Here is a 26770-nt window from a genome sequence, read left to right on the forward strand (position 1 = left end):
TATCGTCTTGTCATGCGTTTCATTCCCAGCACTGCTCTCTCTCTCTCTCCCCTCTGTCCTCCAGGTGTTTGTGAACGAGGCGCAGGTGAACGCGTCCAACATAATGACCGGCAAAGGGGTGATCCACGGCCTGACGTCAGTGCTGGAGATCAACAGGAATCGCTGTGACACGGCACAACTCAGACACATCATGGTGACGCCCCGCGTTAAGTTTTCTGAAATAAATATTTTCATGATTTTTCTAAAATAGCAGACCTACAAGCTTGTGAGCTTGTAGATCTGCTATTTTTCAATAGCTAAAGCATAACATAATGCTAACACCAAAAGGGGTTCCCACCCCAAAATGGGTGAAATCATCCCTACAGTCTTCAATCAGTGTTGGCAGTGTTTCCCACGCATTCTAGCTCGAGACCCAGAGGAAAGATTTGGATGTCTCCCCTGAGACCCAAACTAGTGAAAATTGCAGATCTACGAGCTCACAACGTGTCGCTTTCGAGAGCTTGTAGATCAGCTATTTTCATTACTTCCTAAACATTTGTTTTCTAATGAATGGAATTTCCATTTGTTCTTAATTCGTGAAGATTTTCTATCTTTTTTTTTGTTTTCTTAAAAATATATAATAATTAAAAGAAAATGTAGGAAACAAAAAACGAAGGGATATTTACCGCGACCCATATATATGTGTCTGCACGACCCTCAAACGGGTCTCGACCCAGTATTTGGGAACGAGCGGGAACCACCTTCTCAACATAGCCTGAAATCAAACTCCTGCTGATTACCCGAAAATGTCTTTGTTCTTTAGGGAAGCTGTCAGGATTGCTTCACCCCAAAGGAGCAGGCTTGCACAAACGGATCCATCCCATTGGTAAGGATTTCTCTCTATATGATGTTGAGCTGAATGTTTGATTGAGAATTGTATCAACAGTGAATGTAATGAATGAAAAGTACAGGTCAATACAAAATCTGCTACGAGGATAATACTATAATAAGCACTAAGGCTTGTTGACACCAGGGTCCTCCATTTCCAATTCTTCAGAGACTCCGACCAAAATACTTATCTTGCTGTGTGTTGTGCTGTGTGTTCTACGCTACTGCTACTGTATGTTGGCTGCGATTCTTTTGTGTTCCCCAGCAGGTGACAATGCGGAGGAAGTGCATGTTTAGCCGCATGTACGACGGCGAACGACTGCTCACCATGGGCTGTAAGACTGTCTGCGTAAAGACCACCATTGTGAGTATCATTGTGGAATCAGAAGTAGGCCTATATATAGTGCATGGCTTAAAGCTGCCATGCCCGGCCTGGGCCATGGGGGCATGTCTTCCCCCCATCTCTCTCCCCATTTCCTGTCAGCCTACTGTCTGTCCCTGCATAAAATATATAAAATAAAGGCGAAAGCCACACAAAAAAACATTTAAAGCTGCCATGCCCAACCCTGGATTCGCCACAGGAGATTTGTACCTGCTTGGCCAGGGTGGAGATAATGCCCTTTTTTTCTTTTTAGCTTTTCGTCAACCGCCTAGTGTCCTACCCAACACCAGGGTCTAAACACCTGTGCCCTACCTACCCAACACCAGGGTCTAAACGCGTCAATGGAATTGCAGACCACTTCCAACCACTGCAGATATGCTAGTTATATTGCATTCGAATAATGTCTTATTCATTCAAGTAAACTTAAGGGTTTCCCGAAAAGTCCGGGAAGTCGTATAATCATGGATGATTCCTGACACCTGTAGGCATGATGTGAACTAGAAAACCATTCTTTGCGTTTTGGACATTTCAGCCTAGAGACGAGTACTGTATGTTCTCAGCGGTGAGGAGCTTACAAACATTGTCACTCTCTGCAGATGCGGCAGTGCTGTTCTGGCTTTTTCGGGGAGCACTGTGAACCGTGCCCCGGGCCCAAGGGCCAGGCCTGTTTTGGTAACGGCGTGTGCACGGACGGGACGAATGGAACCGGCGTGTGCCAGTGCAGTCCAGGCTTCAATGGGACAGCGTGTGAGACTTGCCAGACGGGCAAATATGGCATCCACTGTGATCAAGGTATATGACATGTATCTTAATACTGACCCATTTATTTCACCTGAAAAATGATAATACAATCGGTCGAAAGAATGTCAGGCTTGCCAAATAAAGAGAGAGTAACAGTGAAGCTGAATGGCAGAAAAACACACAGAAGAAATTAGCTAAGACTAACTAAATCCACTTGGGGATGCGTGCACTCAAACTACGTGCAGGGACTGTGACACTACAACCTGTAGCAAAAATGGTTAAAACATCTGCCTTTTCAGTCCCTGCATAGTATGCCAGTGGTCAGTGCCCATGTGCAATTTCAGACCAATCAACTAAGGATAAAAATGCATGAGAATGATGACTATACGTGGGACATGCATTCACAATCTACCGTCGTTATAGCACGCTGACTGTGCGTTCTTGCCGACACTGTTGTGTAATTAAGGTTTCTGCACTTTATTGACTACATCAGAGGTTCTCAAACATTCTTGGCCTGTACAGTAAATAACCATTTTCATCGACAGCACCCCTGAATTACATTTGCTTTACAGCACCTTACATTTATGTCAAATTTGTAAATCTTCACCCCTAAGATACAATGACACGAGGTAAACTTGAGAGAATATCTGTTTAAATTGGGAGAGATTGAACATTTAACCACTTTAAACCCCCAGCATCACTATTCTGGGGGGAACATTCACCAAAAATAGTCCATCTACAAGCTCACAACGTATCACAAGAGCTTGTAGATCTGCTATTTTGGTGAAGCGACTCGGCGTACTGTACTGAAAAATATCACACCAAGTTCAGTGCAACTCAGGTCTGTTTCCCAAAGAGGATGTACTCTGAAAACTGATGTGGCAGTGATGAATTCCAAATATTTTCAAAGTATTCTGAGGCACCCTGGACTTGCGTCGAGTACTAAGGAAAATTTGGATAATAATGGATTAAAGGATATGATCTTATTGTCGGATAGGATTTTATGGTATTGGTAGGATACCATCCGAGTGTCACGCAATAATAAAAAATCACACCCGTGTAAACCGAGTGGTGCATCTCTCTCTCTCTCTCTCTCTCTCTCTCTCTCTCTCATTAGCAGGCAACAGTCTGTCAGCACTGTCTCTCTCTCTCTGTTTCTGCATGGCACAACAGCGCCCCTACTGGTACTCATACTGGTGCTCATTAACACATACATACAGTACATAGGTGAACACATACATAGGTGTACACGGACATTGCTGGTTGTAGGAGTGGTTGCACCACTCAAAAAGAGAAGTCTCAGATTATCATGGTAAAGTGGAAAACGATATGTAACAAATGTCTCTCTGCAGAGTGTGCTTGCAAGAATGGCCGATGTAAAGACGGACTGAAGGGTGATGGGACATGCGACTGCAGCGTGGGGTGGAGAGGCGTCTTCTGCGATGAAAGTATGGAAGTGACATTTACTGTACAAAATGATGACTAGCCCAATGTGTGACATTTGATCTGATTGCCTCATAAGTACAGTAGTTCACCCACACAATTACTTATTCTCCTATTCATGGAGATTATTTTAGTTTTCGTCACATTCTCCATAAATTCAAGGCTCCGCAGGGTGTGTAATTGATAGAAATTTGACAATAAAGTCATTGTTTGGGTGAACAACTCCTTTAACCATGCGGGCAGGAGTAAGCATTTAGCTTCAGTGGAAAGCAGGTCGTCACTGTTCATTTACTGTAACTCTCAGAGAGTACAACATGGAACTAAATGGACCCATGAGTGTTCAGGATATTGTGTTATATTGTATTATGTCAGACAGAGTTTTCGTCTGGTCTTTCACTTTTGCAGAGATTGAATCCAAAGCTGACGAGCTGTGTGGCTCGGTGAAGTGTCATACCAGTGCAAAGTGAGTGGATGCTGACATACAGTATATAGAAGAGGCTATAATATGCGTGTGACATCATTGTACCCGGTCCCGGAAGTTATACAGGAAGGCTGAGTGGGGGGGAAAAATACTTTCTCACCTTGACAGCCCAGACATCCAGTCCGAAAAGATTGTATTAAACAACGTTAAACTCACCAACGTTGCAGCTGTACGGAAAGCCTGAATTATCCGCTTCCTATCTGCAAGTTCTGCAAGTTATTGCTTCATAAAAATCCACCATAGACATATTTCTCTTAAGTGTCAGAGTTTGGAAGCGCTCATTTTCAATAACGCAACGTCCTGCTGTCTCCTGCATTATGCAACATTTAGAAACCGGTGGTGTTGAGTGATTTACAACAAGCGCTCCTTGCTGCTTAATCTTCTGCCACTCAGTCTAGAATGAGATGATCAAGGTTCAAGGTTGTACTTGTATTTCATCTTGTGTACAGGTACATAAGAGTAAAATTATTCCCAACTCATTTCGGTTTTTTTTTACCATCCTCTGCCACAGTTGTGTCACTAAGCCGTCAGTCATGCAGTGTATCTGTGCAGCAGGATTTGAAGGCAACGGCACTTATTGCCAAGGTAAGTGCAAAGAATAAAATGGTAACACTACTACTAATAATAATAATTATAATAAAAGTAATAACAATTTTATGGTTTACAGATGTCTGATGATGCCTGGTGAATATGTTATAGGTGTGAATACTTAATTGATTGAGCTGTGTGCTTGCATGTGTGCGTGCATGTGTGTGTGTGTGTGTGTGTGTGTGTGTGTGTGTGTGTGTGTGTGCGCGCGCGCGCGCGTCTTAATAGCCAAAGATGCCTGTGCACAGGACAACGGAGGCTGCAGTGTCTATGCTGTGTGCAAGAGGACCCAACCAGGACGCAGGGACTGTGTGTGTAACCCGGGGTACACTGGGGACGGACTGGTTTGTGTCGGTAGGTCAGACGGTTTAGTGCATCAGTGGACCCCATTTCATTGTCGCACACTTCATTGATTTTAAACGTGTGTTATTGTGTTATTTGTTTTTAAAGCTCTTCAAGGACTGGTTACTAAATTACCAGACATGGCCAAACTCCCAACTAGATCGCTGAGATAGGCTGACCAGATACCATTGGTCATACTGAGATCTAGGCAAAAGATATATAATAATACATGGCTATACAGGCTCTGGATATAGCCTATCCCTCCATATTAGATTGTCCCAACCCATAGTTGCTTTTGATTTAAATACTCGCTCAAGGGTTGATTCATACTCATCTATTCAGCCCAGCTTCAATTTCTAGGCACAAAATGTTTCATGCAAAGGACTTCTCTGCAGCGACTCTCAACCTGTGGGCTATATGTGGGGACATTTCAAGTTGACCTTGAGGAATCAGGATCATTTCATATCAGTGTGTCAGGATTCATGACACACTCAAAGTAAAACGAAACCATCTGCTGAGAAAAAGTGTATATACAGTTATTGTTTTGTTTTGTTTTTTTCCTCCTCAGAGATAAATCCCTGCTTGGAAAGTAATGGAGGCTGTGACGTAAATTCACACTGTATGCACAGTGGACCCAACAAAGTAAATCCTATTGCTTTTTTTTATATTATACGGTATAATGTTGAGATATTTGTACTTTACTTGAGTATTTCCAATTTCCAATACTTTTAGTTCTACATACTCCACTACATCTCGGATCCAGTTATTGTACTTTTACTCCACTACATTTATTTGAAAACTTTAGTTGCTAGTTACTTTGTAGACTTTGATTATTATTACAAAATATATACATTAACCACTTCAGACCTAGATCAATTTTGGTAAATCTTTGGTAAAAAAAAAAAGAGCCAATCTACAAGCTTGTGACGCATTGTCAGCTTGTAGATCTGCTATTTTCAAAATATCTGTATACATTTGAAAACTTGAAATGGGACATTCTGCACATAGTGAGAACTTTTCTACTTTTGGTACTTTAAGTACATTTTGATATAGTTTGCTGATATGATTTGCTTCTAGTAAGAAGAATACACATGTGCATTCTCTACACAGACATCTTGTTTTTGCAGCAATGGCTACGTAGGCGACGGAAAAAGCTGCAGGATGATTGACTTCTGTCAAAAGGTACAGTTAATACAGTAAATCTGCCAGATATCGCCGGTTTTATTCACAGTTTCCGAGTAGAAAGTGAGGGCTTTATTCCTACTAGAATTATTCATACTAGTATTATTCCTACTAGTATTGTTCATACTAGTATCATTCTGGAAGAACCGGACACTCGTGTCATGATATTGTTATTTTTCACTATTAGAAATATATAATTTTGATCTAAACATACACAGGTGGACAAACTAGACATGCGAATCTTCTGGACACTTTTAACAATATTGTATACCCGGAAACGCAGCTCTAAAGCGTTTGTTCACAAACATTCTGATCTGATTATAGTGATCGTATTGAACTCAATTTTCAAGTACACCGTGATCGGAAGAAGGACATATAACAAAACCAACAGAGCAAAAGCAGAAAACGGCATGTACTGTATGAGGAGCAAAGAACTGTACTGGTCTGTTGTGTGTCATGACGTTGACCAGAAACATCCAATTATGTAAATGAACAGAAAAACGGAGACTGTCACAGGTACGCCAGGTGCAACATGACTGGTCCCGGCGTACGCACCTGCACGTGTCCCTCCAGCAACTTCATCGGAGACGGCATCACCTGTAAAGGCACCATAGGGAAGGTGAGGGCAGCTGCCTTCAGCTAATAGTACACATTCAGATAGATTTAACCCATTGACCTGGAACGCATCTGAGCCACCTTTAAAACAAAAAGCAGATATAGAAGCTCGTGGCACCGAGTGCAGCGCTACGAGCTTGTAGATCTGCTATTTTTGAAAAAAATCGTTGAATATACCGGTAATTTATTTCACAGCAAATGTTTTTAATTCATATCTTTTCTTCTGGGGGGTGGGGGGGGGATAAATATTTTCACGATAATAAAAAAAATAGCAGACCTACAAGCTTGTAGTGCGCGCTATGAGCTTGTAGATCTGCTATTTTTCAATTGCTAAATTACATATAATAATGTTAAAAACACCAAAAGGGGTTCCCGCCCAAAATGGGTTCCTGTGGGCCGGGAACCACTGATGGATTTTGCAATTGGGCCCCAAAATAACTGCCGGAACACAAAAAGATCTTAATGATAACATAACATTTATATTCAAAACATGTTTCCTACTTAAAGTACACTATCTACGTATGTGTCATCCAATGCAATCTGGACTGGAACACAATCAATTGATCATTAAAATATAAACATTATGCAGTATGCCAGAAAACACATAAGGGGTCCGATCTTGCGCCACCCAAACTTATTTTGCCATTTTTAGTCATTGCCATTTAAAATGGTAAAAAATGGCAAGATATAGCCCACAGTCTTTTTTTCCACTAACCCTACAGGAAATGATCGCTAGGAAGTTGAGGGACTTCTACCTTGGGTTGATGGTAAGTGAATACTGCACTTGAATACCAGCCATAATCATGCAATGCTTAAATGTAGAACGTTATACTCATTGTTGAAATATGTGCAGCCGTCGTCGCAAGGACCTCTGGTTTCCACCTAATTACTGTACTGTACTTAAGTAAAAGTGTAGGTACTTTTACTTTATTGGAATTATTTCCAATGTTCAGTACTTTTGCTTCTACTCCACTATACATTTCAGAGGCAAATATTGTATTTTACTACTTTTATTTGAAAACTTCAGTTATTGTTACTTTGTAGATTTTGATTATTATTACAAAACATACATTAACCACATCAGCCCTACAGTATAATACATTTCGGCCATTTGAAAATAGCAGATCTACAAGCTCAAAATGTGTCGTGTTGTGACACATTGTGAGCTTGTAGTTCAGCTATTTTCAAAAGATTTTTGTATACCTGTACATTTGAAAACTTTAAAAATTGGACATTCTGCAAAATGAGTACTTTCAGTATATTGATGCCAATACTTTTTGTACTTTCACAAACCTTTACGTTTTTACATTTTGAATTACGGGCTTGTACTTGTAATGGAGTGTTTCTACATGGCAGTATTGATACTTTAACTTAAGTAAAACTACTGCTGTTTTCAGATATCTGACATCTCCCTGAAAGGCCGCGGCCCGTTCACCGTCTTTGCTCCCACCGCTGACGCCTTCCTGAAGGACCGCAATGGCTCCAACAGGGTGCGGAACCTCTCAGTCTACTCCCTTCATTTTATGTTTCCTACATTTAGTTTTTATTTATAAAAGTATATATTTATTTATTTTATTAATAAAAAAATTAATACCAAATTAAATTATTTGAATTGAAGTAATCTAAATAATTTGGCCTCAGATGTGCAACACGCATGCAACAAAACTTGGGTGGTGTCTGTTACGTAACCTTTTCCATTTCAGAACCATCGCCGAATTAATAATTATTGTACCTGGCTGTCTTGGAAGAAACTGGAAATTATTACACGACTTGCTTCTTCTGATATCGAATATTGTTCATGTTCATGTTGAATATTTCCGTTCCCTGTATATTGGAGTCTGAGTCAAAGTAGAGAAACTTCATTTTGCTGTCTTAGATGAAGGCCTTTCTGGTGGGCAAGCACAGGGACAAATATGCCGAAGTCCTTCGCAACCACATAGTGATGTGTCACGTTCTGCTGCCCAGTGACCTGAGCACTCCCAGAAACATCACCACTATGACTGGGGAGGTCGTCACCACCAGGCTATCTGAGGTAACCAACATTTCATATTTTATTATCCCACCCTTTGTCTCCAGATGCTTGATGGCAGTGATTTGATTCCCAACCTGTGGGTCAGGGCACATCAGTGGGATATGAGGATATTGCAAGTGCTCTTAATAATTGGCAACACAATAGGATTGTAATGATGATATTATTGGGTGGCAGTGTGGCTCACTGACCAGCTCAGTGGCCTTGTGGTTAGAGTGTCCGCCCTGAGACTGGGAGGTCGGGGTTCAATCCCCGGCCGGATCATACCAAAGACTCTAAAAATGGGACCCAGTGCCTCCCTGCTTGACACTCAGCATCAAGGGTTGGATTGGGGGTAAGTCCCTGCAACATACTAGCGTCATGTCCAGGGGGTGTACTTCGATCCCGTCAGGGTGTCGCCCCAGAGCCAGTGTTGAAGTGTCCTTGAGCAAGACGCTGAACCCCTAAATTGCTCCCGATTAGCAAGTTGTTTTCATGTAATCAATTGCCAACAGATTCCTGGCCCAAACCGGTTTGTTTTTCTAATGAGTGAACGGTTTATTTTGCCCCCAACCTGCACGGGCATACAGTTTCTTATCAGTGTGATGATGATGACTGGGAATGTGTCTATGCAGTATGCATGTATATGTGAATGGGTGAATGTAATGCACAATCATTGTAAAGCGCCTTGGATAAATTAAGGCACTATATAAATCTACCACATTAATATTAAAATAATTGGTATTTTTTTCTTTCAAACCTTGGAAATTATGTTTTCATAGTGGTACCAATAAATAAGAAGGAAAATAATGTATTAGTGGTTTGATTGATTTATTGATTCACTAACACTAAAACTTAGCATATTTTTACACAAAAAGCCCATGGGTCTACAGTACAACAGTAAACAGTGTGTGTGTGTGTGTGTGTGTGTGTGTGTGTGTGTGGGGGGGGGGGGGTGGGTCCATTGATGCAACCCAATCGATTGAATGATGATAATTAAAATAAACGTGCTCTGAAAATGCATGCGGCCCACCCATCTGACCACAACTTCAAGTCAAACACACACACACACACACACACACACACACACACACACACAAATAATACGCACAAACACAAATGATACGCATGCACGCACACACACACACAGCTATATGTTGTCACGAGTTCCTATTTGCAGATGGATATGTTATTATGGTGTGTCATGTTGGATGTTTCCAGGGCAGTCTCTTCATCAACGAGGCCAACGTGACATACAGCGACGATGTGAGCGCCAACGGGATTCTCCACGAGGTGGACACGCTTCTGTTCCCCTCCAGTGTGGAGAAAGACTATGAGCCAGAACTGCTAAAGGTACACACACGGCTGTCACCATTACACATTTAATAAAGACTATGAGACAGAACTGCTAAAGGTACACACACGGCTGTCACCATTACACATTTAATAAAGTCTATGAGCCAGAACTGCTAAAGGTACACACACGGCTGTCACCATTACACATTTAATAAAGTCTATGAGCCAGAACTGCTAAAGGTACACACATTCTTTATATATATATCCTTTCAGAGCGATCATTTTTAACTAAAATCTTTGCTTCTGGGGGGTCCCTGGAACATGGAAATTATTGACTATTATGCAAAAAATATTGTGATTATCTAAAATAATTGTGATTACCGGTATGTAATAATTGTGACAGGCCTACCAGTACGTGCATACTGTACTACAGTACCAACACCAGAGCACCAGGACTGCTTGTTGTCATCAATACCAACATTTTAATACATTTAGTCATTTTATTAATGTATTCATTATGTTATATCCTAATGTAATTGACATAAATGTTGGTATTGATGAAGCTGAAAATTGTCAGTTGATTTGAGAATTCCGATGGATTTTATTAGCGTTATGGATTGTAATTTCAAAATAACCTTCTTAGCCTTGGCTGAGAGTTTTTAACTTAAGCAAAAGTTATCCTTCAATTCAATTACCGGTACACAATTACACCCTTCAATTACCTATAATTACACATTGAAAACTGACAACGGAGCTGTGTCTTTTCTCATCGATAAATTAATCAGATGAATATATCCATTGCCTCTCTTTGTCTTGATTGAATCTAATTTAGCTCAACTTGACAAACGTCGCTGATCGCCACGGTTACAAGACATTCTACAAGCTGCTGGAGGTAGGTGGTCATTAAAGAACCGCAATGACGTCAAATCATTCACGTGTTGTGAGCCTGCTTTTTTTTTGGCTAATGTTCCTCTGACAATATGACTATGACTGTTCTGACGAAAAGAGAGCTGAGAAAGCTCTCTGTCTACCGAGCAATCTTCGTTCCTATACTCTCACCTATGGTCATGAAGTGTGGGCCATGACCGACATAAAATGAGTTTTCTCCGACGGGTGGTTGCCATCTCCCTTAGAGATGGTGTGAGAGGTTCAGTCGTGCGAAAGAGACTCTGAGAAGTTGTCGGGGGCCCAATATATGGGCAGTGCTTTCCCATCTAACTGTATAATAGTTATGAGCACAGCACCCAATGTAAGTTTTATGGAAGAAGCTCAGCATAGTTCCAGCAGTACTTCTCGCTTGGCCAGTCCTCAGCAAAAAGCAAATATACAGGTTACGTTCATAAGGATGTAAGATTGTCAATTGTAAGTGAATAAGACAAAATGCCTACAAAGGGCTTAATTTAGAATGGTTGGTTAATGAATTAACCTGTAGGCCTACAGTATGTTTAGCATAGGATGTTTTTCACCATAACGTCAATAGGTGGCAGTATACACCAACTTGAGATTCACTCACTTAGGTTAAAATCTTTATTGACTTCCTATAATGTCACTGTGTATGTTATTTGACTCAGTACCCACATAATGGTCTGTGCCTGTCTCTTTATGAACTTTATTCAACTTAATGTGCCATACAACAGTCGGCACAAATTTATACAGACGTGATTACATTAATACCTTGATTGCGATGCGACTGTAGGTCGCATTTACTATGAAATCCTGCATTTCCGTGTGTCACATCACACCTCCATATATGGTCACGCCTCGTGACATCACGCCTCCATATATGGTCACACCTCGTGACATCACGCCTCCATCTCCTGTCCTGACATTCCATATGTTGATCCCTCCCCACCCGTCCTTCCTCTTCGATGTCTCCCTTTTGACTGATACCTGTCCATTTAAACTCAACAGTTCTCAACAGGCCCGAAACTTAAGGCCCGGCCCTACCTGGGCCCTCATCAAACCCTGTACACTCAAGACACTGCCCCCTCTGCCACCCTTATGATCTCCACATTTGGAGCTGACCTGTTCTGACATAACATACTGTATGTTGATCTGACCTCATCAAACCCTGTACACTCAAGACACTGCCCCCGCTGCCACCCTTAGGAGCTGACCTGTTCTGACATTCATTAATCTGACCTCATCAAACCCTGTACACTCAAGACACTCCATATATGGCCAGTGCAGCATTCATTCTATATGTCGATCTGACCCCCCATGCCAAAGAGCCAGCGCTCGCCCAGAAGTCTGCCGTCACCCAGGTGGATGCATGCACTGGTATGTCAAAGAAGTGCACTTGATTGAACACAAACATACATCAATTTGGGCTGCCGTTAAACAAACACACACCACAAATACAAAGTGCAATTTACTATTGCATTGAGAATATTACAAAAAGTGTGTTTTTAAGTGGTGCAACCACTTCCTTAAGTAGCTTTGTGTGTGCCTGCCTGCCTGTCTGTGTCTGAGCACGGAAATTGCATTTGGTTGGTTTTTAAAACCAAGTGTCACTGTCACAGCCTAACACACACATACATATTAACTGTATACGTATATGATGATTTCGTACAGTACAGTACAGTACAGTACAGTAGAGGGACCCCCTGGGGACCCCCACATGGTAACTCTGTCATTTCTCGACCGTTTCGGACGCAGGGCAGCTCGCTGGAACCGGGCCGGCACCCTGGCCTGTGGAACGCGCCCAGGGGACCCCCACACGGAGTTGCACCACTTACTTCACACGGGTGTGATTTTGTTTTCTTTCTGCCAGGACACAGGTGTGATGGAGCTGGTGAACGATCCTGCATACCAGCCAGTGACGGTGTTCCTGCCCTCGGACGCTGTCATGGCTGCCCTGTCCCAGCAACAGAAAGACTTCCTCTTCAGCCCTGACAACAAACCACAGCTAGTGGAATACCTCAAGTATCACATTCTTTACGGCCAATCGGTAATGACTAGAGGTGCACGATATAGTCGGTAGGGTCTCAAAATCGGACATGAAAATGCCATATAGGTATCGAATAGGTCTCAAAATAATCCAGATTGTGACCAATATTGATGACGCAATAATAATGTTACCGTCAATGTCTTTGTAGTCCCAAAAAAATAATAATAGCAGACCTACAAGCTTATAGTGCGGCACTTGGTGCTTGTAGGTCTGCTATTTTAGAAAAAATCGTGAAAATGTAGTGCAAATCTTTGAATATATATTCTTTCAGAGCGAACATTTTTGACTCAAATCTTTTCATCTGGGAGTCCCTGGCACAAATTATTTTCAGATGAGGCTCCGTCGTGGCCAAATATATATCAATTTGGAGCTGCACCAAAAGGTTTGAGAAGCACTAAACTGGCCTCAGGCCTTAATGGAGGCTGCAGTGCTACAGTAGTCTGCATGGCTTGAGAAAGGCCCTTATTGGCTTGTTTCTATTGGGGTCCTTCATATTCAATTCATCAGAATAACGGAATAACTCCCCGTTTGGTTTCCAGGTGTTCAGTGGAGAGCTGATCCACCTGGAATTAGCGAGGACGCTGCAGGGCTCGCAGCTCACGTTCAGCTGTGGGGGAATAGACAACATCGTAAGTCCAGTATGCATCATTTATCACTGACCTATCCATTTGTGTCTCCGAGGGATTATTATTATTATACTCTGACTATTGACAGGGAGAAGTTTATATAAATGGCGGCAAGTGCCGGCTCAGCCAGCGCCACCTCCTCTTCAGTGGGGGCGTGGCCTATGGGATCGACTGCCTTCTGACTCCGCCCAGCCTCGGAGGTCGCTGCGACGATCGGAGGAGTTTCGAGCTCCAGGTGAAGCGATTTCGCACAAAATGCACAGATAAATATGGGTTCATGGGAAATGAACAGATTTCCCACGGTCACGGAATTCCTGGAAATATTTTGAAAAACAAACAATTAAAAAAAAAATTCCAGTCCTGAAAAAGGTTTGGAATTTATCAAAGCTCCTGGAAAAAAATATTTGGATTATTATGCATGTTTTTGGCTAGTGAATTAATAGAAAAAACTTTTTCCAAAACATGTACTGTATAACATTACACAAAATATGTAACATAAGACGTTTTTCGCCGAACGGGCAGCGTGATTGCAGGCTAATGTGTACCGGGCGGTACGTGACAAAAATAACAGATCTACAAGCTCACAACCTGCTGCAACGTGATCCTGTGCCCTACGATATAGGTGGTGTAGCAAGCATTTGGCATGAAAACTTTGGAATGGCATTATATTACCATTCTATGCCTTCTTTTTTGCTACGCTGCCTGTCTTTGGGCATGGCACATACTGTAGGAGTACGAGACTCATTATTGCGCTGAATGATTGTTATTTAGGCCTGGAAATTGGGTTGAATATTCTGGAAATGCATTGGTGAAAGTGTGTGGGGAATCCTGAATGAAGTATTTTGGAGACTGAGCCATTCTTTTCTTACTTTTCTCTGGCGTGACAGATGAATTGTGGGTCTTGCACATCCTTGGCGACTCGCTGTCCCAGCGGCTCAAAAGTAAAGGTACATATCCCTCGCTGATCCATCCTCCCTTCCTTTGTTCTAGTGTTGATCTTGGCAGCAGATTTAGATCAGTTTCAGTCAAGTCTTTTTGAATGGAATTCCATTTAGGTCATATTTTAGTCATCTGACAGGTTTTAGTTTTAGTCTAGTTTTAGTCTACTATCAGCCATCAGGAGATTTTAGTCGCCTAAATCTACAGTTGATTGTGTCGACTAAATAAAATGTGTTTTACTGGTATCAATACTGTATGTTGTTTTTGTGTCAGTACTGTATGTCTGTATGCTGTTTTTGTGTCAGTACTTTATGACTGTATAATGTTTTTGTATGCTGTCTTCAGGAGGTTAAAAAGTGTGATTTGCCCATGATGTACATCAGTAAAAACACGGGCTGTCAGGCCATATGCACGGTCAACTTCTGGCAGTCAAAGTGTTGTGCCGGCTACTACGGACGCGACTGTCTCGGTAAGATTCACACAAAAAGCTCTATCTTTTGATTATTTTATAGATTGTTTGCTTTTCTATTTTCTTATCACATTATTGTTGTTTACAATGTCCGATGAGCTGATCAAAATACATTTGTACTCTTTTGTACCTGTGCACAAGACGTAACGATAAAGAACTGACTATGGTGCTTGAAATTGGACAATAATGCATTCATCATGGAGTGACTGGCTCATAATGATGTAAGTCAGGAGTTCTCAAAGTGGGGTCCTTGATGACAACATATTATATAATGCTATAATGCTCTTGAAAAATATTTTTGAAACATTTTAACGACATAAGTTTGGTGTAAAAAAATAATGTCCTTTTACATTTGGTGTAAAAAAAGAATGTCCTACAACACCTACTTCAAAGGACAGGTGCATAGGAGTAGGCAAAGTTTGAGAAGCAAAACAGAATCCCACACAATTCAATTCAAAGGGCTTTATTGGCATGAGAAAACATACGTTTACATTGCCACACAATGTCTTCGCTTAGAGCAAAAAGGGTTATCTGCAGGTACAATGTTTTGGTCGCAGCTACTGTATACAGTAGCTTATTATTACAGCTGATGAAGGTCAGAGTGACCGAAACGTCCCTGGCACAAAATAGTTTTTAGATGGGCGTCCGCTCCGCGGCCCAAATTCATATTCATTTGGTTGTTTCTGACATGAAAATGTTTGATCTATCTAAGTATCAGAGTATATAAACCTGAAACACACAGGACACATTGACATATTACACATGTTTTCCCCAGCTTGTCCTGGCGGTGCAGGGTCTGTTTGCAGTGACCACGGAAAGTGCGATGACGGTCACCTAGGTAACGGCACCTGTAAGTGTGACGTGGGTTTCCAGGGCGTGGCCTGTGAGCGCTGTAATGACGATCACTTCGGACCAGACTGTGCAGGTACGTACATTACCGCATGTCGAGATTTCATGTTTTAAGCCGCAGTCGGTATAGCGCTGTCGCCTCACAGCTAGAGGGTCCCGGGCTCACACTCCTCATGTGTTGAAGGAAGCATGCATGAGCTCAGTTCGGGGCTCTACCCAGGTCGGCAGAGGGAGAGTAGAGCACCAGGTTTACAGCTTAGGCACAGGCACGTTGGAAAAGAATACTAACATTGTTGAATAGGCTCTATGCAACCATGTTGGAAATACTGGACAGGTCTCACCAATGATACTAATTAAGTCTCTGTTTCATAATGGTCAAACAGAGTCAGGGTGCTGATAGTGTGCCCACTGGAAACACTATTATGATATTGGTAAGACCTGTGCAGGAAATATGGAAGAGGTCCAAGAGATCTACAAGTTTTTCAGAAAACTGTCAGGATGTAGAAGACATTTTTAGAATCTGATCTCAGGTCAAAATGGGTCAATATCTGCATCCTGAGCTGTACTGTACCTCCCCAGCCTGTAACTGCACGGAGCACGGCTACTGTGAAAGGACGGGTGTCTGTTTCTGTCAGGAAGGCTGGACGGGGAAGAGCTGCGAGACCCAACTAGGTATGTGAGACGGCATTCACCAAACACAAATTAAATTAGGACATAGTAGTGAAAATAGCCGATTTACAAGCTCACAACGTAGGCGCAAAGCGACGTGTTGTGAGCTTGTGAATCATGCTATTTTCACTAGCTTGGATCCCGGGAGAATGTTCTAATTTCAAATTTTTATTGCGCACGGCTTCAACTTGTAGTGTCAGCAAACAGCTTTGCCGACGCTACAAGTTGAAGCCGTGCGCAATCGTCATTTCCATCCACCAGCTGTTTAAAAACCCGGAAGAGACGCCTGCCCTGTAGAGCGTCGCAGTCCCGCCCCCTCGAGAGACCCGGAAAGGAAATCCCCGTTCATTTTCCTCATAGACTTTTCAGAAAGTATTTATTTAAAGACGTTTACGCCGCGGACAAAGCCAACTCATGACAACAAACACAATTTTTCGGGCCAAACAAAGAATTAGAAAGTAGAGGAAACGGCAGGTTACAACACTTTTTTTGTTGTTTTTCTTCTTTGTAATTATTTGTTTGGTCCAAAATATTGTGTGTGTTGTCATGATTTGTCACGACAAGCTTCGTACAACGCTTAAAAGGTCTTTAAATAAATACGTTTTGAAATGCCTATGGGAAGAATGCATTGGGATTCATTTCCAACATTTCATTAGTATGATCTGTAACACCTGTGAAGGAAGTAGCTAGGGAAGGGGGCCCACGTTCTTTCCAAAATGGCATGTGTGCACAGAGCCCATTGTGTGACTTTCAATGTGTGTCCTGTTTCCCGATAGCTGACGTCCCCCAGTGCTCCCCGGTGTGCTCTCCAAAGGGTGTGTGTAAGGAGAACAACACGTGTGTGTGTAGGCCTTTCTACGTTGGAGACGGCTTCACCTGCACAGGTACCATTCATCACTTAAGTAAAAGTATCAGTACTGCAATATAGAACTACAGTACTGTATATACTCCGTTACAAAGTAAAAGTCAGAAATTCAAAATGCACTTGAGTAAAAGTAGCCTACAAAAGTATTGGCGTCAAAATGTACTTAAAGTACCAAAAGTAGAAATGACTCACTATACCGAAATGCAGAATGTCCCATTTCAAGTTTTCAATTGTGCAGTATACTTGAATATTTTGAAAATAGCAGATCTGCAAGCATCAGTGATGCTTGCGTTCCTGACCAGTCACAGTAAAGCACACCCTCTCATGTAATATTATTGCCTAATTAAATCACTGCTGGATTGGAATCCTGTAACATACTCTAGGACACTCTCCCGTGACTGGCTCACACGCAGTAAACACTGAACTGGGAAAAGCAGACTTTGCCCCAACCACTTGGAATGAGCTATACAGCTTCAATCAAAGATCTGTTGTGTCTGCAACTGCTTTCAAACGTATCTTGTATCACACACGATATGAGAACGTTTCTGTTTTGTTTTGTCTTACCATACCATTGATGTATTTATGTGAAAATGAGATTGTGCTGTGATGTATCTCGAGCCTCGATAACGTTGCAAATGAGGGAAACCTCAATGTCTTTCGAGAATAAATAAAGGTTTGAACGCACGTACGCACGCACACAACAAAATGGGGGAGAATGTTCACTCCATACCAATTACACTCCATGGGCCTGATTCTTCAACGCGTTTACGCTGATATAATGACGTGAAGCTAGCGGAAAGGCATTTACGTGGATTTCCCACATTAATTTGGAATTCATGGTAATGGCCGTGAACTTGACGCTCACGTAGGTTGGTCGGAAACTCCGTAAAATCCCACGGGACCTCTTTAGGTGGCGGACGAATTTACGGATATATTCAGAAGGCTTTAGTCTTCATGCTGAATCAATAAATAGTTCCCAAATCGCAGATAAAATATGTAGGCATGTGTCCCGACCCTAACATTGTTCAGCACATAAAAAAAATGATATATAAAAGCCGAGTGCACTTGCACTTGTATACCTATGCATTCTAGAAGCAAGTCCCATAAGGAAACTGCCCCTGCAAGCGACACCTTTTTATTTATTTATTAGGATATTTCTATAGCATGCGCGATTGCGCTGCTCACTTGACAGCCTTCTCTAGGCTACAGAGCTTAGATCGGCTCCCGTGGACTCGCGCTGCATGTTAAAAAACAAACTCACAATTATAATAAGAACATAGGCCTAGCCGCCTACACTTACGAATCCAACGTTGTTTAGTGTGTGTTAGTGTTGTTTAGTGAGTCAGTTCTCTGACTGTCGGTGTGTGTGTGTGTGTGTGTGGGTGTGTGTGTGTGGCGGACAGCAGCATGCGGCCGCTGAACCGAGTCCAATCTGGGTGAAATTTACATTGGAAAATTAATATAACGGCGCGGTGAGCCCGGCAAGGACAGAACACGGCCCGGCCCGACTGTTATATGGTCTATCTATGGCATTCTATGGTTCACAGACATGCCGGTCTGACAGACAGACAGCAGTCACGACGAGGGCTATAAATCCACATTATGGCATCAGCGTGTGCAATTTGGCCGAATACCATTTGGCCAGTCAGTTTTAAACCAGCTCACCTTAATTCATTATAATATGGGCAACGTTGTAGCTGTGTAGGCTATATGCTGTAGGGCAGGCTACTACATTGATCTCATCATGAGATGAATCAAGTTTGCCGTGTCCCGCGAATCATTTTAATATGACGACATCATGAAATTAATTTACATCTGATACATCGGATATCTATTTTACTTCTGCAGGCGAGTGTTCTTTCTTTTTTTATAACCCTCAGGTGCATTCATCAGTAAGGGCTTATCATTGCCGAGTTGTAATATAGCATTTGGTCGTGTGGTGAACAGTACAAATTAACTTCTTTCTCATTATGTGAAAGTAACTGTAACATATCAGTTAACTCTGACATTTAAGGATCGATTGAAGCAATTGCGTGCCAAGTTGGCAAGTTTCGTTTATAATTATATACATATAACTCGCGCTGTTTGCTTGAAGATCTGTCCGTGCAGAGAACCTCCTGTCAAAATTAACTACTCTACAAGCTCATCGCGCTGTTGTATAGAATTTAAAGTTTGGGAATCCTCTGTGCCGGCTATGATGACGTATTTCGAGATTTCCTGTTGCCTTATATGGTGTAGAATGGGCGTGGATGTTCCAACTAAGCAGGCGACACCAGGCGAATCGCTTGGGGAAAATGCGGAAAGGATACACTCAGCGATCCGCATAAATGAAGTGATTACACCAGCTTCTCTGAATAACACGTCATCTCAACGTAGCTTGATCGGACGGATAAATACGATATCTGTTTCCGCCACAGTGTAACGGTGGCGTATTTCTTTTTAATGAATCAGGCCCCATAAGTGTGCATCTGTCTGTCTCTCTCTCTCTCTCTCTCCTGCCTCTAGTGGCGGACATATGTAGCATCTGGAACGGAGGCTGCGCTAAGGTGGCCAAGTGCAGCCAGAAGGGGGAGAAGGTGAGCTGCACGTGTCCCAAGGGACACTCGGGGGACGGCTTCTCCTGTCAGCCCGTGGACCCCTGCGCCTCGGAGGAGAACGGAGGCTGCCACGAGCATGCCACCTGCACCATGACAGGGCCGGTATGTGAGAAGAACCACGCACGTTTTGGACTTGTTCACGCACTGGATACTTTGTCATACGGCGAACAGCGAAAGTAGCCACCGATCTCCAAGTTCGCAATGCGTTGCATTGCAACGCTTTATGGAGCTTGTAGATTATTGACAATTTGTAAAAATAAATAAATAAAGTTCTAGAAGGAAAAAGACCATGAAAAAAAGCGATCCACTGTTTTTAAATTTTCATTTGGGACTGTCTGAGTTACAAACGGATAAAAGACCTATGAGGATTTTACAGTGTGACATGACGGCATGGTTGGTGTCCTAATTGTTTGCGTGTGTCCTCCGGTTCGTCACCACCAGGGGAAAAAGAAGTGCGCGTGCAAGGACAACTACGTGGGCGACGGCGTGACCTGCCAGGTGAAGGAGCTGCCCGTCGATCGATGTCTCCAAAACAACGGCTTGTGTCACCAAGACGCCAAGTGCTCTGACCTCCACTTTGAAGGTAACTGCATGAACACAGCGTCAGTGGTGGAACGAAGTATAGTACTAAAATGTTTCACTTAAGTAAATGCATCAATTCTGTAATATACATAATTACAGTGTTCTCCTGTTACGAGTAAAAGACTGGAATTCAAAATGTACTTGAGTAAAAGTTAAAAAGAAGTATTGGCATACAATTGTATTACCAAATGGTAAAGTACTCATTATGCAGAATGTTCCATTTCAAGTTTTCAAAATGTATACAAAATATTTCGAAAATGGCGTACAAGATATTATCTTGTACGTACGATATATATATATATATATATATAATTTGTGTATATATATATATACACACACACATATAATAACATCAATATCAACTCTACTGACTTTTACATTGTTGTTTTAAACTGTAACAAAACCTAAAACCCCATTTATACATTTATATCGTTATACGATTTTTACTTTGTCCATTTACACTATACTGTGTGTGTGTGTGTGTGTGTGTGTGTGTGTGTGTGTGTGTGTGTGTGTGTGTGTGTGTGTGTGTGTGCGCGCGCCATCTAGTGCAGCAATGTAAAAACATTCAAGAGTGTTACCAGATTGGTTTAGCTGTGCATGCGATGTCTTTGCTAACATCCCAAATACACCTGATGTCTTTGTTGACACCAGTCACAAGGAGGTCCTGATTCTGGAGGTGGGCTGTGTCTTTGATTTGTACATAGACCAGGCATTCCAAGATACCCCATGTTTGTTATACTTCTAAGTAAAACAAACATGGGGTATCGCTGTAGATTTGCCATACTGATATTCGGAAGCCTGGGCCATGTGCATAAACTGACCATGAAGAATAGCTGGCATGACAAAAAGCAAAGCCAAACAACTTGCCAAATACTGTTCTGTTTCGGCTGTTATAGGCAGTTTGTCTGTGTGGCGGAGGAGGTGCCATGCGTATCCTTAAGTGTTTCCTTGTCAAATTAATTGTAATTTGTGGATTCAAATAAAGAAATCGAAATGTGTGTGTGCATGTGCGCGCTTGTGTGTAGATGCGACAGCCGGTGTGTTCCACTACCGTTCAGCTACAGGACAATACAAGCTCAACTACACTGCGGCGCAGGAGGCTTGTATTGCGGAGGGCGCCACTCTAGCCACATACACACAGCTCGTCTATGCACAGCAGGTGAGGACGGTATGCCAATGCAGGGTTCTCAAACATGTACGTGTACATGTCAAGGAACCCCATCTGAAAAGGTTTTGTGCCAGGGGACCTCCCCTTTCTCTCTGATCTGTGACCTCTCCTGGCTGCTTCAGGACTTCCCTGTATTCACACCTCAAAACAACCTGTTCAACCTGTTCATGCTACTATAACACTGCCCGTACTGCTGTTTACTTCTGACCCCTGTTTCAAGTCACTGTACTGTACTCTCAATATGCTTGTCCGGAAAGAGTTGGGGGGGAGGGGGGGTGGGGGAGTGGGTGTAACTGCACTGTACTTTATGTAATGTTTTTCCCTGTGTACGGGACCCCCTCTAAAATGAGATGCTGCATCTCAAGGGGCCATCCTCTCAATAAATGCTGACCAAATATAACATTTGTCTTAAAAATGTAAAGATGATTCCACGTTTTTTCTTTTTTTTCACTCATTACGGCACCATCAAGGTCTGCCAAAAATACATACTGTAGATTTAATTGAAATTAAACTAAAACTAGAGTAAAACGAAAACATTTCAGATGACACAAAATCATGACTAAATCCAAGAGGCAAAAACTAAATTTGCTGTCAAAATCAACAGTGCTGTCTGCTGTTGAGACTATATTGTGGTTGTTTTCTTTGTGCAGGCCGGCCTGAATCTGTGTGCAGCCAGCTGGCTGGACGAGGGCCGGGTCAGCTACCCCACCACCTACGCCAACCCCAACTGTGGCTTCGGCCACGTGGGCATCGTGGACTACGGCACCCGCAAGAACCTCAGCGAGACATGGGACGCCTTCTGCCACAGGGTGAAAGGTGAGACGTGGCGTTGTGAGACGCTTAACCCATTCTGACCTGAGATCAGATTCATACGAGATTTCCACTGGACACACACTGGTCTGATTAACGGGGTGTCGAACTCAACTTGGGGCGAGGGCCGCATTGGTCAAAAGGTCACTTGATGGGGACCACAACCAGTTGCGCACGCACGCTCGATGTCTCAGTCAGTCACTGCTATAATCTATCTATCTATCTATCTATCTATCTATCTATCTATCTATCTATGTATGCTCAGACCCAGCCAGCCAGCCAGCCACACACACACATAGTGCTCAGACCCAGCCAGCCACACACATAGCTCCGTAAGGGAGTGGCTGCACCACTCAAAAAATCTTCAAAAAACTGAAGAGGCTACTGGAGATTGGAGAACCTGATTTGGACATGATCTGATGCAGGACAATGTCACTATGACAGAACGAGAAGATGGGTCTGGCCACATTCATTCACCCCATAATCTCAGTGGAAATTGGGGAATATGTTGACAATAGTCGACAGCTCTGCCGATTAATAATCGATTCATTGAACCCACCCCCCATATTAATCAGATACAACTTATAGGATTTTATATTATGCACATGCCATGGTCACATAACCATTATATGTTGAGTGCATGCTTTGATGGTTACAGTTTTATAATCAGTTTTGATGAGTAAACCTTTGTGGAGATCTTCTCAGTTCTCATTGTATGCTAGTTACTGCCATTCAGGATAGGCTTACCATACATCCTCTTTTGCCCGGACTAGTCCTCTTTTGGGGGGGCTGTCCGGGCAGTCCGGGGGGGTTTTATAAATTCCTTCAAATGTCCGGGGTTTTACACATATCGCCTGTATATGTATCGCTACGCTCACAGACCATTCAGACCAATGTGTATTACAATGCACGTTCAATGGTTCGTAGTGGAAAAACACTGTGAGAGGTGGACTTTCAGCCCGAACCCCGGAATGTGTATTATTCATAACTGCATGCGCTGTGCGCTGAGTCTGACAGCACTGGTCCCGACCGCAGAGAAGAGTAGAGAAAGGCTCGCTGGCTGCTCTGCTGTCTGCAGATAGACTCTCCGTGAGGAAAGCTTGACATGCCAAAGAACTATCTCATCATCATTGACATGCAGAAAAAGTAGGCTACTGTTTTCTTAGCTTTGTGACTGACCAATGAGAAGCAGATTGTATAATGTCTGCAAAGGAACTATGTGTCTGTCACAAATAAAAGTTCTGTCCTGCAAGCCCATGTCATGTCAACAACACAGACAAGGCAGCTGTGCGCGAGGTGAGTCCTGCAAATTAAATTGACCCAATAATATTTTGTACAACCTAGCAAAGCATATAAGATAATGGTTTGGAGAATAGGCTGGTCTCTCTTTTTACAAGAGATAAGCCATTATACAGGTTCTGTACAGAGTCCCATTTGATTCCATTTGTACAGAGTTAAAAGTTATAAAAGGGTCCATTTGGTTCCATTTGTACTAGTACACTCTCAGAGTTACAGACCTATAATGGGTCCAATTGGAACCCCCTCAAGGAACCATGAGGGTCCCTGGATCACACCTTTGAGAGCCACTGCTTTAAATAAATACATAACTAACTGTCGCCGGGCGGACCCCACTTCTTTGAGAAGCAGTACGTTGTGTGTTGTTGGTACTAATACCTGTGAGAAGCAGTACAGCACGTCATGTGTTGTTATTATACCTGTGTTGCGTTCCAAAGGTGCAGTGTGACCGTGTGAGTGCTGCTAACGCCAGGGCTCCACCGGGCGCGTTTGGGCGCGTTGTGTCTCCGTCGCGTGCGTCAAAAAACGAACCGGTTCAATTTGAATGGTGACGGAGATGCAACGCAACGCGGGCAGTGGAGCCACCCTTCATTGATTAAAAAGGGAACAATCTGTGACGGTGACGCGACGCGGACGCGCCCAGTGGAGCCCTGGCGTTACACCTGTGTTGAGTTCCAGAGGTGCAGTGTGAGTGCTGCTAACACCTGTGTTGCGTTCCAGAGGTGCAGTGTGAGTGCTGCTAACACCTGTGTTGCCTTCCAGAGGTGCAGTGTGAGTGCTGCTAACACCTGTGTTGCCTTCCAGAGGTGCAGTGTGAGTGCTGCTAACACCTGTGTTGCCTTCCAGAGGTGCAGTGTGAGTGCAAGGCGGGCTACATCGGAGACGGCTCCACCTGCACCGGCAACCTGCTGCAGGTCCTCAACTCCAGGCCCTCCTTCTCCAACTTCCTCACTGTGAGTTTATAATCCGGTTTACAACTCATCGTCCACTCATGTTCGTTCATGTTCAACTTTGTTTTCGGCCGACCGAGTGCAAAGTGAAGGGGAAAAGCAGCTGATCTGGGATCATGGAAACAACAACAGTGCCGACAGAGGATATAAAGATCAAGCAAGATCATAGATGTAATAAAACGTAAAAGTCTAAACTTGAGCAGCGATAGTAATAAAGTGAAAAGTGTATCATGTGTTAAGTGTGTACAGTGTGTTAGTGTAGAGAAATTCTAAAATTGACTTGTGTTGCTCAGGGAAAAAATTTAATAAAAACACAATTTGTTTCTCTGTAGGTAGGATATACATAGGCTACTGTATGTTGCAGCCAGTGGGAAAAACATGAAAATAAATACAATTATAGCAAAAGGACATAATCAAAGAAAGGGAATTCCGAGAGTAGTTGTATAATCAGGCTTGGAGAACAGTCCGTAGTTGATTGGCACTGGGTTTAGCTCCAAGAGCCTGTGGATAATATCCACAAATAAAGTACAAGTACAAGGCACAGTGAATTCAAATGCCAAAAATGTATACTAATAATGATAATTGCACTCTTTGTTGTTTTTCTACTCCAGCAAGTCCTGAACTACTCGCAGGTGTCAGAGTCTGGGAGAGAGTTTATGAAACGACTCGGTAACCTCAATGTGCAGTCCACTCTGTTTGTACCTGACAACACCGAGCTGTGGGAGAACCAGGTTGGATACAACTGCAAACTCTCTCTCTCTCTCTCTCTCTCTCTCTCTCTCTCTCTCTCTCTCTCGTACTCACTCATACAGTACACAATAAAAAATGTTGAGGCCAATTTATGCTTTTTCTTTTTTAATACAATTCATTAGGTTCAAGTCACAGTACATCAAATATCGGAATCACTTCTGCTCAGTGCTCAGACTTAACCTCATTTTTGTTGCATTTAACAAACAATACTGAAACAAACAAAGCCACAAAGAAAAGAAGCACACAAACTAAAAAATAAAAAAATACCTTTGATGCAATTCATGCTTTGAGCGAATAGTGTTCACCGATGCGCCACACTACTTGTCTTTCAATGTGTGCGCGTGTGTGTGTGTGTGTGTGTGTGTGTGTGTGCGTTCGCACGTGCGTAGACTCTGTCCAACAGGGACGTAGAGTACCACCTGGCAGAAGGTCAGGTTCTGCCTCTCAGTGAGCTGAGGAACGGCAGTCGGATCAGAACCCGCATGGGCAGCCTCACCGTCTTTGGCATCGCCGACTTCCTCAACCCCACAGTTCTGGTGAGTTCTCTCTCTGTCGCTGCACTAGCAGCACTGGAATTATTTGTCTCTATGCTCATACGCCATTTTGGAAATGACTATACCTGCGGGTTTTGATTGATTGATTGATTGATTGATTGAAATATTTATTAACAGTTTGTAGAATTACAGTACATTTCAAGCACAAACTCAATACAAAGACTGTTAACTGTGAGTGGACGACCCAATTAAGCATTACACTTGTTTACAACAGGGTCCACATTGTTCAATTCATCAAAACATTTAGAGACATACAAATAGACACTTCTATGTAGTTAAAGAACAGAACAGGAATTCATCATATAGGAAGCAAAAAGGGAAAAGATATATATACAGTGAGGGGAAAGGGGGGGGGGCGGTGGGGGGGATTCAGATTTTACAGAGGCCAGTTTGGAATTGCAGCCATCCGTAGGTGCCCTTTGAGAGCGGTCTCTACTGACTTCCTTCACAGGTGATACTAATGAAGGCTCTGTTCCATTCTGGTCAAACAGAGTCAGGGTGCTACTATTGTGCATGTTGGCTCACTGGAAACACTCTGCTACCCCAGTGGGTAGCAGATACAGGCACTAATGAATTAGTGCCTGAATTGCAGACAATTAGCATAACTTTTGACTACAATACTACCTGCACTATTAATAATCATGCTAATAATGTATTCAATCAGTGGGCTGATCCAGAAAGGCTTGGGGATGTACTGTAGTGTACACCACTGTGTCCCAAATTGTGGGTCGTGGACACATTCTTATAA

At 42.7% G+C, this 26770-nt stretch overlaps 1 protein-coding gene across 3 annotated transcripts in view; it reads left to right on the forward strand.

The window, feature by feature from the left end:
- The window catches only part of stab2 (stabilin 2), a 75671-nt gene that overhangs the window by 35231 nt on the left and 13670 nt on the right, over positions 1 to 26770 (forward strand). For 2 of the 3 annotated variants that reach the window (XM_080757929.1, XM_080757931.1), the window contains exons 35-65: positions 65 to 193; positions 803 to 865; positions 1133 to 1231; positions 1846 to 2041; positions 3343 to 3438; positions 3839 to 3896; positions 4426 to 4499; positions 4731 to 4856; positions 5413 to 5486; positions 5955 to 6026; positions 6523 to 6645; positions 7364 to 7408; positions 8039 to 8131; positions 8518 to 8673; positions 9871 to 10002; positions 10778 to 10837; positions 12719 to 12895; positions 13435 to 13524; positions 13610 to 13756; positions 14409 to 14468; positions 14806 to 14929; positions 15705 to 15854; positions 16358 to 16450; positions 17224 to 17331; positions 19818 to 20011; positions 20351 to 20492; positions 21520 to 21653; positions 22313 to 22478; positions 24615 to 24721; positions 25330 to 25449; positions 25858 to 26004. In XM_080757929.1, coding sequence (XP_080614055.1) covers positions 65 to 193; positions 803 to 865; positions 1133 to 1231; positions 1846 to 2041; positions 3343 to 3438; positions 3839 to 3896; positions 4426 to 4499; positions 4731 to 4856; positions 5413 to 5486; positions 5955 to 6026; positions 6523 to 6645; positions 7364 to 7408; positions 8039 to 8131; positions 8518 to 8673; positions 9871 to 10002; positions 10778 to 10837; positions 12719 to 12895; positions 13435 to 13524; positions 13610 to 13756; positions 14409 to 14468; positions 14806 to 14929; positions 15705 to 15854; positions 16358 to 16450; positions 17224 to 17331; positions 19818 to 20011; positions 20351 to 20492; positions 21520 to 21653; positions 22313 to 22478; positions 24615 to 24721; positions 25330 to 25449; positions 25858 to 26004 — 3555 coding nt within the window. The remainder of the gene's footprint in view (positions 1 to 64; positions 194 to 802; positions 866 to 1132; positions 1232 to 1845; positions 2042 to 3342; positions 3439 to 3838; positions 3897 to 4425; positions 4500 to 4730; positions 4857 to 5412; positions 5487 to 5954; positions 6027 to 6522; positions 6646 to 7363; positions 7409 to 8038; positions 8132 to 8517; positions 8674 to 9870; positions 10003 to 10777; positions 10838 to 12718; positions 12896 to 13434; positions 13525 to 13609; positions 13757 to 14408; positions 14469 to 14805; positions 14930 to 15704; positions 15855 to 16357; positions 16451 to 17223; positions 17332 to 19817; positions 20012 to 20350; positions 20493 to 21519; positions 21654 to 22312; positions 22479 to 24614; positions 24722 to 25329; positions 25450 to 25857; positions 26005 to 26770) is intronic. The other variant, XM_080757930.1, reaches the window with a different exon arrangement.

Source organism: Protomyctophum bolini (assembly GCF_963924005.1).
Source record: "Protomyctophum bolini genome assembly, chromosome: 23".
NCBI classification, from domain to species: domain Eukaryota; kingdom Metazoa; phylum Chordata; class Actinopteri; order Myctophiformes; family Myctophidae; genus Protomyctophum; species Protomyctophum bolini.